The sequence below is a fragment of the Bicyclus anynana genome, chromosome 23, assembly GCF_947172395.1.
Source record: "Bicyclus anynana chromosome 23, ilBicAnyn1.1, whole genome shotgun sequence".
In the NCBI taxonomy this organism is placed as follows: domain Eukaryota; kingdom Metazoa; phylum Arthropoda; class Insecta; order Lepidoptera; family Nymphalidae; genus Bicyclus; species Bicyclus anynana.
The window spans coordinates 233,144-245,953 of record NC_069105.1 but is presented as its reverse complement, the minus strand read 5'-3'; the positions used below and the strand labels follow the sequence as shown (position 1 = coordinate 245,953).

The following is a 12,810-nucleotide window of genomic DNA, read 5'->3' as shown; positions in this document are numbered from 1 at the left end:
CAGCGTTTTTGACTTTTGGAAAATTTTAAAGAATACATGATTTTTAAATTGAGTTTTATAAGAAATCCATAACTTTTATTAATTAATATCGATATATTTCGGACCTTTTAAGTGGTATTATTTTTTTGTTACCAACAAGCTTAAAAAACAAGAAACAAACAAACTAATCATAAGTTTTAAAAAAAATCGTTAAAGTCAGGCTGTATGGTCAACGATCTTAGCTTGTCCCCTTTGTGGACAAATTAAAGATAAATTAAAAATGTCATAAAACGTTGAACCAAACTTTTTTTGATAAAGTAATAATTTCATTATTAAAGTAAAATTATCAAGATTTTTTTAGGTATAAGTAAATTGCCGGGTGGTTAGGATTGACTTGGGCCGGGAATTCCACATCGGGAATTCCACATTAGAATATGCGAAGTGCAAACAAACAGTCGAGCCTGCTAATTACTAGTATATTTTTATAACAAACTAGCTGACGCCGTGCGGTTTCACCCGCGTGGTTCTCATTCCCGTAGGAATACGGGTATAATATATAGCCTATAGCCTTCCTCGATAGATGGGCTATCTAACACTGAAAGAATTTTTCAAATCGGACCAATAGTTCCTGAGATATTAGCGCGTTCAATCGAACATAACAAATTAAATGATGGGTCAAACAAAAGTTAACTATACTATACTTTGTTCATTAAAAAATCTTTCGTTTACGGCGTATAATAAATCGTTTAATGGCGTCAAGTGATTCGATTACAGAATGTAGCGTTCGAACTGAGCTTTGCATAACAATGGCCGCCGAATTGCGCGCGCCTCATGCTCTGCTATCATTTATATTCAAATTATTTTCCTAACAAGAGAGTGTAATCCCTGATGGTCGACGTCTTTTTTTATTACCAGAGGTTACTGGATCGATTTGTGTGATTCAATCATTTCATTCATTCATTTCATTCGTTCATTTCATTCGTTCATTTCATTCGTTCATTTCATTCGTTCATTTCAGTCGTTCATTTCATTCGTCCATTTCATTCGTTCATTTCATTAATTCATTTCATACAATCATTTCATTCAATCATTGATGTGATTTTCACATAGTGGTTGGTGACTTGGGACACTGTTTCATTTCGTTTGGACATTCATCATCTTATGTTAAGGAAAATATATTAAAAACTAGCCTTATATTTTATCCCGTATTTATTTATTTAATTGGTTGGTACGACATCAGGGAGGGACGAGTCGCAGGGATTCGCTGCATGCAGGTGGCTCAGTATCGTTTGGAAGTCCCTACAAAAGGCCTATGTCCTGCGTTGGACGTCCATCGGCTGATATGATGATGATGATGATGATTATATAATGATTTATTTATTTTGCTATCATCCGCGAAAATTCGGCGAACCCATGCGACAACGTCATCCAGGTCCGACAAAATATTCTCTACGTACGTTTCACCCCGAAACCGGAGCATCCTCAGGAGATGTTGACTCTACAACGTGCAATTGCACGTTGTAGAGTCAACATCTCCTGAGGATGGGTTCGCCGAATTTTCGCGGATGATAGCAAAATAAATAAATCATTATATAATCATGATGAACTTCCGCAAAGTAACGCCTGCTTCTATCCAAGATGATGATGATGATTTGAGTGTTATATGAGTATTTCAACGGGAATGGGAACCACACAGGTGAAAACGCGCGGCGTCTGCGTAGTTATTTCAGATATCACAGGCTCTCGGTCTAACAACTATGTTTTTAAACAAGTTTTCAAATAATAAAATGATGTTATGAAAGGGAAGCACCGCAAAAGTTTTCAACAGACGCAGTCGTTACTTTAGTTTGATAACTCGACACCGAACTATCGGCGAGACTCTAGTCTCCATGCCTCGGGCCACTTTGTTCCTATTGTAAACTGGAGATGAAGTTTTAACGCTTTGTTGATTTCTTTTAGCTACCTCCATTTTATTTTTGAAGTAACTCTGCCGGTATACCAGTGTTCTCTGTGTTCTCGATACATTTAATAGTATCAACAATAATTTATTTCTCTTTCCCTTGTTCTAAAGGAGATCTATAGTGCATTAGTTCGATAATTTGACACCGAACTATCGTCGTCTAGTCCTTAGTCTCCATGCCTCGGGCCACTTAGTTCCTATTGTAAACTGGAGATGAAGTTTTAATGCTTTGTTGATTTCTTTTAGCTACCTCCATTTCTTTTTGAAGTAACTCTGCTGGTATACCAGTGTTCAAGATACTTCGATGAATAAATTATTAATGCTATTAAGCATTAATAATTTATTCTTCACTCCCATGTTTGAAATGAAATGTGTATGGGGTGTTTGTTCGATAAATTGACACGGACTATCGTCGGGAAGACTTTAGTCTCTTTATTTCGTGCCACTTTGCTCATGTTTTACTAGAAGTTAAGAGATGCATTTCATGAGTGCATTTAGCTGCTTTGTTCTTCTTCTTAAAAGTAGTTTTTTGTGCTAATGAATGAATATTATAGGTTTTAGGCAAATAATTAGTTTTTCTACCACTTTTTACGTTGAAAGTAGCATAACCTTCAGTTCCTTGTTATCTTAGAATTAGTCAGCACGTCTTAGCAGACCAATTTGTTTCTATTACAAAAGAGAGATTTTAAAACTTAGGTTTAAGGTTTTAAAACTCGCGACAGAAGTTGTACTGGAAATCCTGACCTTGGCCAACCTTTATGATAATGTGTTTACGTTTAATCCCATCATAAAAGTAAAGTGATATACGATGCTGATAAGAGAGATCGACAGTGTCAATGCCTAGGTTGCACAACACTATGTGTACACGCAGATAAGCGGTTATACAGTTCGGAAACAAATTTATTATTGGATAGAAGCAGGCGTTACTTTGCGGAAGCTCATCATGATTATATAATGATTTATTTATTTTGCTATCATCCGCGAAAAGCCAACGAACCCATGCGACAACGTCACCCAGGTCCGACAAAATATTCTACGTACGTTTACCCCGAAACCGGAGCATCCTCAGGAGATGTTGACTCTACAACATACAATTGCAAAGACACTTTGCAATATTTGCAAAATAAATAAATCATTATATAATATATTTAATAGTTCGGCTCCCTGATACTCGTTTGATATCATCGGTCTAACTAGTGGGTATCAACTGCACTGCACTTTCCGGTACGGGGTCACTATTCTGGCACCTTGGGACCACAACGTCCATCAAACGTTCTTCAAACTATGTACCGTCCTGTTGCTGCTTCATATTCACAAATCGTTAAGCTATGTCGGTGGCGTTGGTTCTTCTACGGATCTCTTAACTTCTGATTCGATCACGCAGAGATGTTCCAAGCATACCTTGCTCAACCACCCGCTGACTCTTAGTTAGCCCATAGTTTAGCGACGAAGCTACCCATCTGTAGGTATTATATTACTAAAAAACATAAGCGGCAGCGTCGTTGAGCTGTGAGTTTATGTCCACAATCCGGTTTTGAATAAGTTAACTACTAAGACCTCTCTGAATATTGAGTATTTCTCGATATAATTAATTAGGCGATTAAGTTATTGTAGCTAATATACTAATTTATATATTTTTTTTTGTTTCTCAGACCGAGGGGCTCACTTCGGGTACGGTCCCGCACCGACCGCCTCCTTTACGGATGCCGAATGGGGTCCAATCACAAGTGAGTATTCTAAAACTATTGTATCTATTGTATGTACTATATCTTTTGCTAATTTAAATTTAAACAATGTAACAACTATATAAAAGACTAATAAAAATGATTTTATAAATTTTTGTAATTGTTTCCCAAAAATTATTTGTGTAATCAATAATTTATTTTAATTAGGCTAAGTTTACATGCACTTTAGCAACGTCAAGTTAGGTCATGATTAAATAGTGATTATTAAAGTCGAAAAATTAAAGTTACGAGAGCTCCAAAGCGCCTTGGTCCTAGAGAGCCCACAACTAACTCAACCAACTCGATCATTATCATCTGCCTATATAGACCTCTCTCCTTAATATGAGAGGGGATTTGAAGGTCACCGCTCGACAAAGTGCATTTCTTTGCGCATTTATTTTAACAAACATACAAAGTCCCGTGCCATATATAGTTCCATTCAAGTGTTTGAATATTTGAAGCTGGTTATGGTATATATATATTTTATATTCTTTACAAGTTAACCCTTGACTACAATCTCACCTGATGGTAAGTGATGATGCAGTCTAAGATGGAAGCGGACTAACTTGTTAGGAGGAGGATGAAATCCACACCCCTTTTCGGTTTCTACACGACATCGTACCTTCCTATCCTTTCTACCTACCTATCTTTGTCGGTAGGGTGGTAACTAGCCACGGCCGAAACCTCCCACCAGCCAGACCTGGACCAATCAAGAAAATCTCAATCGGCCCAGCCGGGGATCGAACCCAGGCCCTCCGTTTTGTAAATCCACCGCGCATACCACTGCGCCACGGAGGCCGTCAAAAATATATGACACTCACTATATACGAATAACGTGGATTTCTATTGATAAAAGAATTTTCAAAATCAGTTCAGTAGGTCCAGAGATTACCCCCTACAACGACACAAACTATACCTCTATAAAATATTACTATAGATATACCTATACGAGTACTATATCGAAGCACTTTTTTATGTAAAGTACTTGAAAACGTTGCGCAAAGCAGAAACTTGAAAGTTAAACGTAGGATTTTACTCTCCATCTAGTTTGCGTGCCGCGAGCGGTAAATCAGAATCAATTGTTTTGAAACTAAACTCCAAATTTTTTCAAATAGCTTTCGTAATGGTCCTTGGGCTCACGAACTAAGTATTTATTCATGACCACACTACTCAAACTTTGTGTAATATGTGATATTCATGGCGAATCAGATAAAATGAACGTAGCAAACCATGGTGATAGGGGCTTTTTCTTTCAAAACTTTATTTCAGACTTCTGGAATAAATAAGAGATGTGGTTTACTATCACTGAAAAAAAAATTTTCAAAAAATTTTAGCTTAGTAGATTCAGAGTCCCCTACAACTTCACTTCAATATTTGAATAGATGTTGGATATTCGTTGGAAAAATTCTAATTAAAATTGTAAAAAAAAAATCCAATTCAACCGAAAATAACGCGGACGAACCGACAAAGTTACAACTACTTTTAGTTCTTTGAAAACAAAAGTATCTTATTCTAAAATTAAGAATGAAAAAACCTTAAAACATCCTACTTCCTACTAATGTTATAAACGCGAAAGTTTGTATGGATGTTTGTTACCATTTAACGCCGCTACTAGTGAAGGGATTTAGCTGAAATTTGAAATGGAAATAGATTTTACTTTTTATCCCGAAAAAATCTATGGCTTCCCGAGATTTGCGAAAACTGATGATTTTGATGATATGAATGTTTGTTACTCTTTCACGCCTCGACTACTGAACCGAATTCGCTGAAATTTGGTATTGAGATATATGATAGTCTGGATTAACACATAAGCTACTTTTTATCCCGGAAAAGTCCATAGTTCCCGAGGGATTTGTGAAAAACTCGCGGGCGTCCGCTAGTAAAAGTATAAGTAACGAAATGTTTATAAGACAGAAAGAAAAGAATTTTATTTAGGTATACTTATCTGCGTATCATGTTAGTTTGAAGGCATAAAGAAAATATTATGTTAATACGTTTTTCGTTGAGCAGAGTTGTTATGTTTACCATTATTGCGAACTCTAAGAGGCTCTATAAATCACAATTTCTGAGAGTCTCGGCTTAATATATCACCCGACTCAAGGTGACTTAAAGAATAAAGGCGAAACATTATTTTCTTATTAGATAACTGCGAGTTTGTCTTAAAAGATAAATAAAACATGAGGCACCTATGAATTTTCCCCCTATCTTAATGGAAAACTGGGGAAAAGCCACCGTCGGCCGTTGACAAAGCGAAATATATTACCGGGAAAAATAGCTTTTTTTTTCATATTTTTTATTTTCCTAAATGGATCCTGCATAAGAACTATTTTTCGATGACGTTTTATTAATCGTTTGATTTTGCGAATTTGTTTATATAATATTTTGTGTTTCGTTATTTACCACGGATCTCGACAACTTGCTTCAAATTTTTGATGCAGTATTGAGTGGTATGAGGCATAGGTAAAGTAACTGTAATTAATAACACTGTTGGAAACAGTACTCCTCTGTTATGGATGGATGGATGGACGGAGGAGAATGGATGGATGGATGGAGGATGGATGGATGGAGGTTTAGATTAGACTCACAACGCTCCAGTAATCCCACTGCTTCAATGCGGGTTGGTGGGCTTAGGGAGATAGACTTTTTAACGATCGTTTCTATATCTATACTAATAATACAAAGAGGTAAAGTTGATGGGATAGTTTGGGGAATTTTTGGATCTGCTGAACCGGTTTTGAAAATTCTTTTACCACCAGAAAGTCAGTCAGTCAGTTTTCAGTTATGTGCTTTTTAAGAAATTAAATATCACGTGTCTCAAACGGTGAAGGAAAAACATCGTGAGGAAACCTGCATACCATAGAATTTTCTTAATTCTCTGTGTGTGTGAAGTCTGCCAATCCGCATTGGGCCAGCGTGGTGGACTATTGGCCTAACCCCTCTCAGTGAGCCAAAGATGGGTTGATAATGATGATCGACTGTCTAACGTGGGATATGTGTGTAACCACGTAGGATAACTATTGGACGAGGTACGTACGAAAGAGATAGAGAACTCCTCCAATGGTCTTGAAATTGGTATGATTATACATGAGATCCCTAAGTCCTATACTATTCTTTTCCAGTATGTCGCAACCTCTGTGACCTACTCGCAGAAAGTCTTTGCTACAATGTTTTGCAAACAATATTATAGTGTAGTGTGTGCTATAAGGTGCTGAACTCGTAATGTGCTTCCATACTCTTTTATAACAACACTAGTTTTGGCCTACTTCCTAGAGGTTATAAATTCGAGGTTATTTTATAGAAGACACGTCTTTGCTGACGTATTTATTAATTACTTTTATTTACTGTATGCCTCATAGTTTTGACCGAATTTCATCTAAGTGTACATAATATTCAATAAATTTTGACAAATGACGAAGAAATAAAAGGTCGGTGGAAGGAATACTTTAAAAAGTTGATGAACGAAGAGAATGACTGGAATCGCGAATTAGAGAATGTATCAATGAATGTGGCAGTGGTAAAAGAGGTGAGTATAGATGAAGTAAAATTGGCAGTGCAAAGTATGAAAAGTGGTAAAGCGGTAGGGCCTGACAGTATACCAGTCGAAGCATGGAAGTGCCTGAAAGTGGATGGATGGAAATGGCTGACTTTATTTTTCAATAAGTTGTTGCACGAAGAGTCAATCCCGGAAGAGTGGTCCAGCAGTTCGTTGGTGCCCATATTTAAAAATAAGGGTGATGTCCAAAATTGCAACAACTATCGAGGAATAAAGCTCATGTCACATACTATGAAGATTTGGGAGAAAGTGATAGATAAGAGAATAAGAGAGGAGAGTGAGGTTACTCTAAATCAGTTTGGGTTTATGCCAGGACGGGGTACAACTGATGCCATTTTCGCTTTGCGTCAACTGTGTGAGAAATATAGGAATGCACAAAAGAATCTCCACATGGTGTTTGTTGACTTAGAGAAAGCGTATGACAGAGTACCCCGTGAGGTTGTATGGTGGGCTATGAACGTGAAGAAAATACCTGGGAAGTATGTTAGAATAGTGAAAGAAATGTATAGAGATGCATGCACGAGCATACGGTCAGAAGCTGGTGTTACTGACAAGTTTCAAGTGGAGGTGGGCTTACACCAAGGATCGGCTTTAAGCCCCTATTTGTTTCTCCTAGTAATGGATGCTCTGACATCAGACATACAGGAAGAAGCACCTTGGTGTATGCTGTTCGCCGATGATATTGTACTTGTCGGAGAAAACGCATCTGAGGTACAGAGCAGACTGGGAAAATGGCAGGAGAAATTGGAAAGTGTTGGTCTACGAATCAGTCAAACGAAAACTGAATACTTATTCTTGGACTTTGGCGGTACATCTCAATCTTCCAAAATTGCTTTAAATGATGTAACCCTACCAGCTTGCTCCGATTTTCGGTACCTCGGGTCGCTTTTTCAAAACGATGGCAATGTGGACCGAGACGTAAAAAGTAGAATGAATGCGGGATGGATGAAATGGCGACAGGTCTCAGGTGTACTATGTGACCCGCGAATGCCTCTTAGACTTAAGGGTAAAATATACAAAACGGTTGTAAGACCTGTCGTACTGTATGGATCAGAATGTTGGGCGGTGAAAGGGATGGATATTAAACGAATGCATGTGAACGAAATGCGTATGTTGAGATGGATGTGTGGTGTGACAAGAATAGATAAAATAAGGAATGAGTATATAAGAGGAAGTCTGAAGGTGGCGCCAGTGACAGAAAAATTGAGGAGTAGAAGGTTAGCTTGGTATGGACATGTAATGCGTAGAGAGGAAAGTCATATTACTAGAAAAATGTTGAATGTGCAAGTGGAAGGTCATAAGAGGAGAGGAAGGCCAAAGAAGAGATGGTTGGATTGTGTGAAAGAGGACATGTGTGTAAAAGGAGTGGATGATGAGTTGACGAGTAATAGAAACGAATGGAAAAGATTGACATATTTTTCCGACCCCACTTAAGTGGGATAAGGGTAAGGAGATGATGGTACATAATATTCAATAATATATACATTAGGACAGTACAACGCCATCTAGTCCAAATTAAACGTACTTTTTTTTTATTTATTTTATTGATAAAATATAACAATTATTTAACATATCGATACTCTCGCCAAACTGTACAGGCAGTTTGTTGGCGAGTTGACGCTCATTATTCTAGTTATGATTTAAAAGTAATTGCTAAATCTTATTTTAATAAGATAAATAAAACTAAGGTAACCTAAAAATTTAATATTATAAAATGAAATACCACGTACCATACCACGTACGTTTTTTTTTATTATTTTATTGTATTGTATGTTTCTTTGTGGTGTACAATAAAGTGTATTTGCATTTCATTTCATACCTTCTGTTATATATAATATTACGATAAATTTTTTCGGACCTATACTGACCCTTAGTCATAGTGTAATAGTGGTGTAGTAGTGAAACTAGTTTGACTTAATATGACATTATAATCATATGAGTTTTAACCATAAACACGATAATTTTAATTCTATTATCTTTTGTCATCATTATGACGTCGTCTATCTACTGCTGGACAATGGACAATAGACCTCGTGAATAGCCTAGTAATATAGTTCTAGTTACTCGCTCATAGTGTAACTTTCAATTGGTGAAAGAATTCTCAAATCGGTCCAGCAGTTTTAGAACAAGAAATTTAATGCAAACAAACAAACAGACTTTCAAATTTTTCCTCTTTATAAATAAATATACTTAAACAATACACATCACTATCTAGCCCCAAAGTAAGCATACAGAGTAGATTGTGTTATGGGTGCTAAGATAGTTGATATTATAATATTAATATACAATTATATACTACATATAAATACTTATATAATGTATAACTACACACAGACACTGGAAAACACTCATGCTCATCACACAAATATTTTCCAGTTGTGGGAATCGAAAAAAAGCAGGGTCACTATCCACTATAATATTAGTATGTATGGAAAAATTCCTTGTACCCTACGAATAAACGGATGAAATGTTTAATCGGTCGACTTGCTGAGCAGTAATAATGTATTGCCATAAAAATAGTTATATTCTCCCGGTTTCTGCAAAATTGTTCAATTTTTACGACGTCTTATCGCCGGTTTATTTTAGCGTTTAGCGGTTACAACTCCATTTTATGTTTGTGTTTTATTGAATGTAGGTAAATAGTATCCCATTAATCCGGGAATGTTCTCGAATATTCCATACTATATATTTGCAAGTGTAGTAATGACGTCACTTGCAAATGTACTATTGCGTCGTTTTCTATATCGAGAGTAGTCAAAAGAATGCTAATGATTTGGCTAAACGTTATTATTATGTCTATACTTAATATTATAAAGCTGAAGAGTTTGTTTGTTTGATTGAACGCGCTTATCTCAGAAACTACTGGTCAGATTTGAAAAATTCTTTCAGTGTTAGATAGCCCATTTACCGAGGAAGGCTATAGGCCCGTGTGTATATATATATAATTTATCCCCGTATTCTTACCGGCACGGAAACCACGCGCGCGGCGTCAGCTAGTTATATTATAAATATCATTTTTATAATACTTTATCATCGCATCAGCTTATGGAAGCTTACTGTCATAGGTCACTGCTGTAAGTCCACATAAGCCTGCCAATACGCATTGGGCCAGCGTGGTGGACTATTGGCCTAATCCCTCATATTCTGAGAGGAGACTCGAGCTCAGCAGTGAGCCGTATGGGTTGATCATGAAGCATTGTCTTTAGGGACTGTTGTTTGGGACTTCTGAGGACAAAGTGAAACAGATAATTTAGCACATGACATTACACAAAATGCAAAGAGCCGGATATTTCTTATTTTAGAAAGAGCCAAAGACTTTATTTGATGGCTCTCGTCTGAAAGTGCAATTTATTTAGGATACAACTTATTTCTAATACAGAAACTAAAATGCATTGTTTTGTTCGCAGAATACCATCGACAGCAGCAGTCAGCCTCCCATAGAAAGTATATTAAAGGTACGTGAAATTAAATCATCACCATCATGATCGTCGTCATTATCATCATCATCATCATCATCATCATCATCATCATCATCATCATCATCATCATCATCATCATCATCATCATCATCATTATCAGCCGATGGACGTCCACTGTTGGACATGGGCCTCTTGCATAGACTTGCAAAGAAAATTAATAACAAGATTTAATTGTAGTTTATATTACGAATTTATATTTAGGTATCCAAATAGTAATGTTTTAATTGATAAAATTATATTTTAAGAATGAAGTTAATAGCTAAATATCTTACCTGTTAGGTATACCTACAAAGATTGATATATTACTATTCATTATTCTATCACATTTGAGAAAATCAAAAGCAAATCACTATTTATTTACTAAAATGTAGTCGTTTACATTTTCATCTTACACTAGTAATTATTAAACATTAATTAAGGGAGAGGATTAAAAGCTTAGACCGACCGCTCCAATACTTTGTGGGCTATTTGCGGAGCGAATCTTTACTTTACTCCGTTCGTAGGAAAATGGCTGAAAAGTTTCCGATAGCGTTAACTTGCATCTCAAGTTTTGAACTTCCCCGCATATTTACATAACCGTGAGACTTAAACGCGGTAAAGTTTTGAATTGTATATTTGTTTTGAGAAATTGTTCCAACGGTTACGCGGTTAGGGGTTTAAAAATGTAAATTAGAAGCCACTCGACGGTACCGGCTACCTATTAGTGACGTCATTAAACTATGACAAAGTTCATTAATTAATCCCGTGGGCTGTAAGCATTGTTGTTTAGGAATTAACAGTAGGGTAGCATTTTTGAAATTTGCATTGTAACGGAAGTCAGGGACGTTATATTTGCTGGTTTAAACTGGTTAAAACTTATTAAATTATGCATTTTTATGGATGGATTAAACAGGAGATGATTGGAGTGTTCGAAAGAGAACTTGTGTTTAAATAGTCATCATCATCTCCTGTACCTTGTCCCACTTAGGTGGGATCGGCAAAATATGTCAATCTCCTTCATTCATTTTCATTCATTCACTGTCTTTAAATAATCATCTACTAGTTCGAAGAGCCGACGGACGTTGGGGTCCCAAAGTACTGGAATGGCGACCCCGCACTAGTAAGCGCAGTGTCGGTCGACCGCCCACCAGGTGGACTGACGACAACAAGCGAGTTGCAGGAATTCGCTGGATGCAGGTTGCTCAGTATCGTTATGTTTGAAAGTCCCTACAAAAGGCCTATGTCCTGCAGTAGACGTCCATCGGCTGATATGATGATGATGATGATGATGAATCATCTACTCCTGATTCATATTGGGTTTTTATCAAGCTAGCGGACGAGCGCGACCTCGTCCACGTGGATTTCAGTTTTTCACGAATCCCGCGGGCACTGTCGCGTACTTTTTTTAGAACTTTTTGAGGGGAACAATTCTGTCATACATGATTTTTGCGAAACTTTAACCGTTTACGCAGCGTAAGCTCTCAATAGGGAAAAAAAATGCTCCATTTTGAAATATTCTTCATTGGTGCTCTGCTCCTATTAGTCCTAGCGTGATAATAAATAGACTATTCCTCAAAATAAAAATTATCATTGCATTGCTATTACGTTATATTAAGATTTAAACTTAAGTTAAATAAAAAAATAAATGGTTATACTCTGTGGTCAGGAAATGAAGTCACTCCCCACCCCGCTGTCGGTGATTGCGGCCACGCCGAGGAAGGAGCTGGAGAACAAGTTCATCTTCAACGACTTCACCAATAGGGTAAGTTTTTTTTTCTTTTTTCTCTTGATTGTGTAAGTGATGTAGGCTCCTTATGGGACCTCAGCGGCGTCACCGGGGGGTTTGGGTGAGCGCAGAAGTATCGCCTGATGGGGCCCGAAGGCAGAAGCAGAGTAGATGGGCGGAACGACTTTCTAACGGGGCGTCTCCTCTGAGACTCGGACCTTCCCTGGGAAGCATTGTCGCTCGTTAAGTCATCGTCAGGAACTGAAAGGACGTTTTTGGGCGTCTAGATCTACAATCAGCGTTAGTATCGGGGATGTAGCTGCAAGCATCAATCACTAGTTGGTTGTGGTGGGTGGCGGTTCTCTCAATATAAGTTTTTGAGAGCTGTTTCATATATTGGGCTATTGTGG

At 37.2% G+C, this 12,810-nt stretch overlaps 1 protein-coding gene across 2 annotated transcripts in view; it reads left to right on the top strand.

The window, feature by feature from the left end:
- LOC112049814 (AF4/FMR2 family member lilli) overlaps positions 1 to 12,810 on the top strand; it is a 368,668-nt gene that overhangs the window by 276,458 nt on the left and 79,400 nt on the right. For both annotated transcript variants that reach the window (XM_052888787.1, XM_052888786.1), the window contains exons 6-8: positions 3,592 to 3,666; positions 10,624 to 10,671; positions 12,341 to 12,436. In XM_052888787.1, the coding sequence (XP_052744747.1) occupies positions 3,592 to 3,666; positions 10,624 to 10,671; positions 12,341 to 12,436 (219 nt within the window). The remainder of the gene's footprint in view (positions 1 to 3,591; positions 3,667 to 10,623; positions 10,672 to 12,340; positions 12,437 to 12,810) is intronic.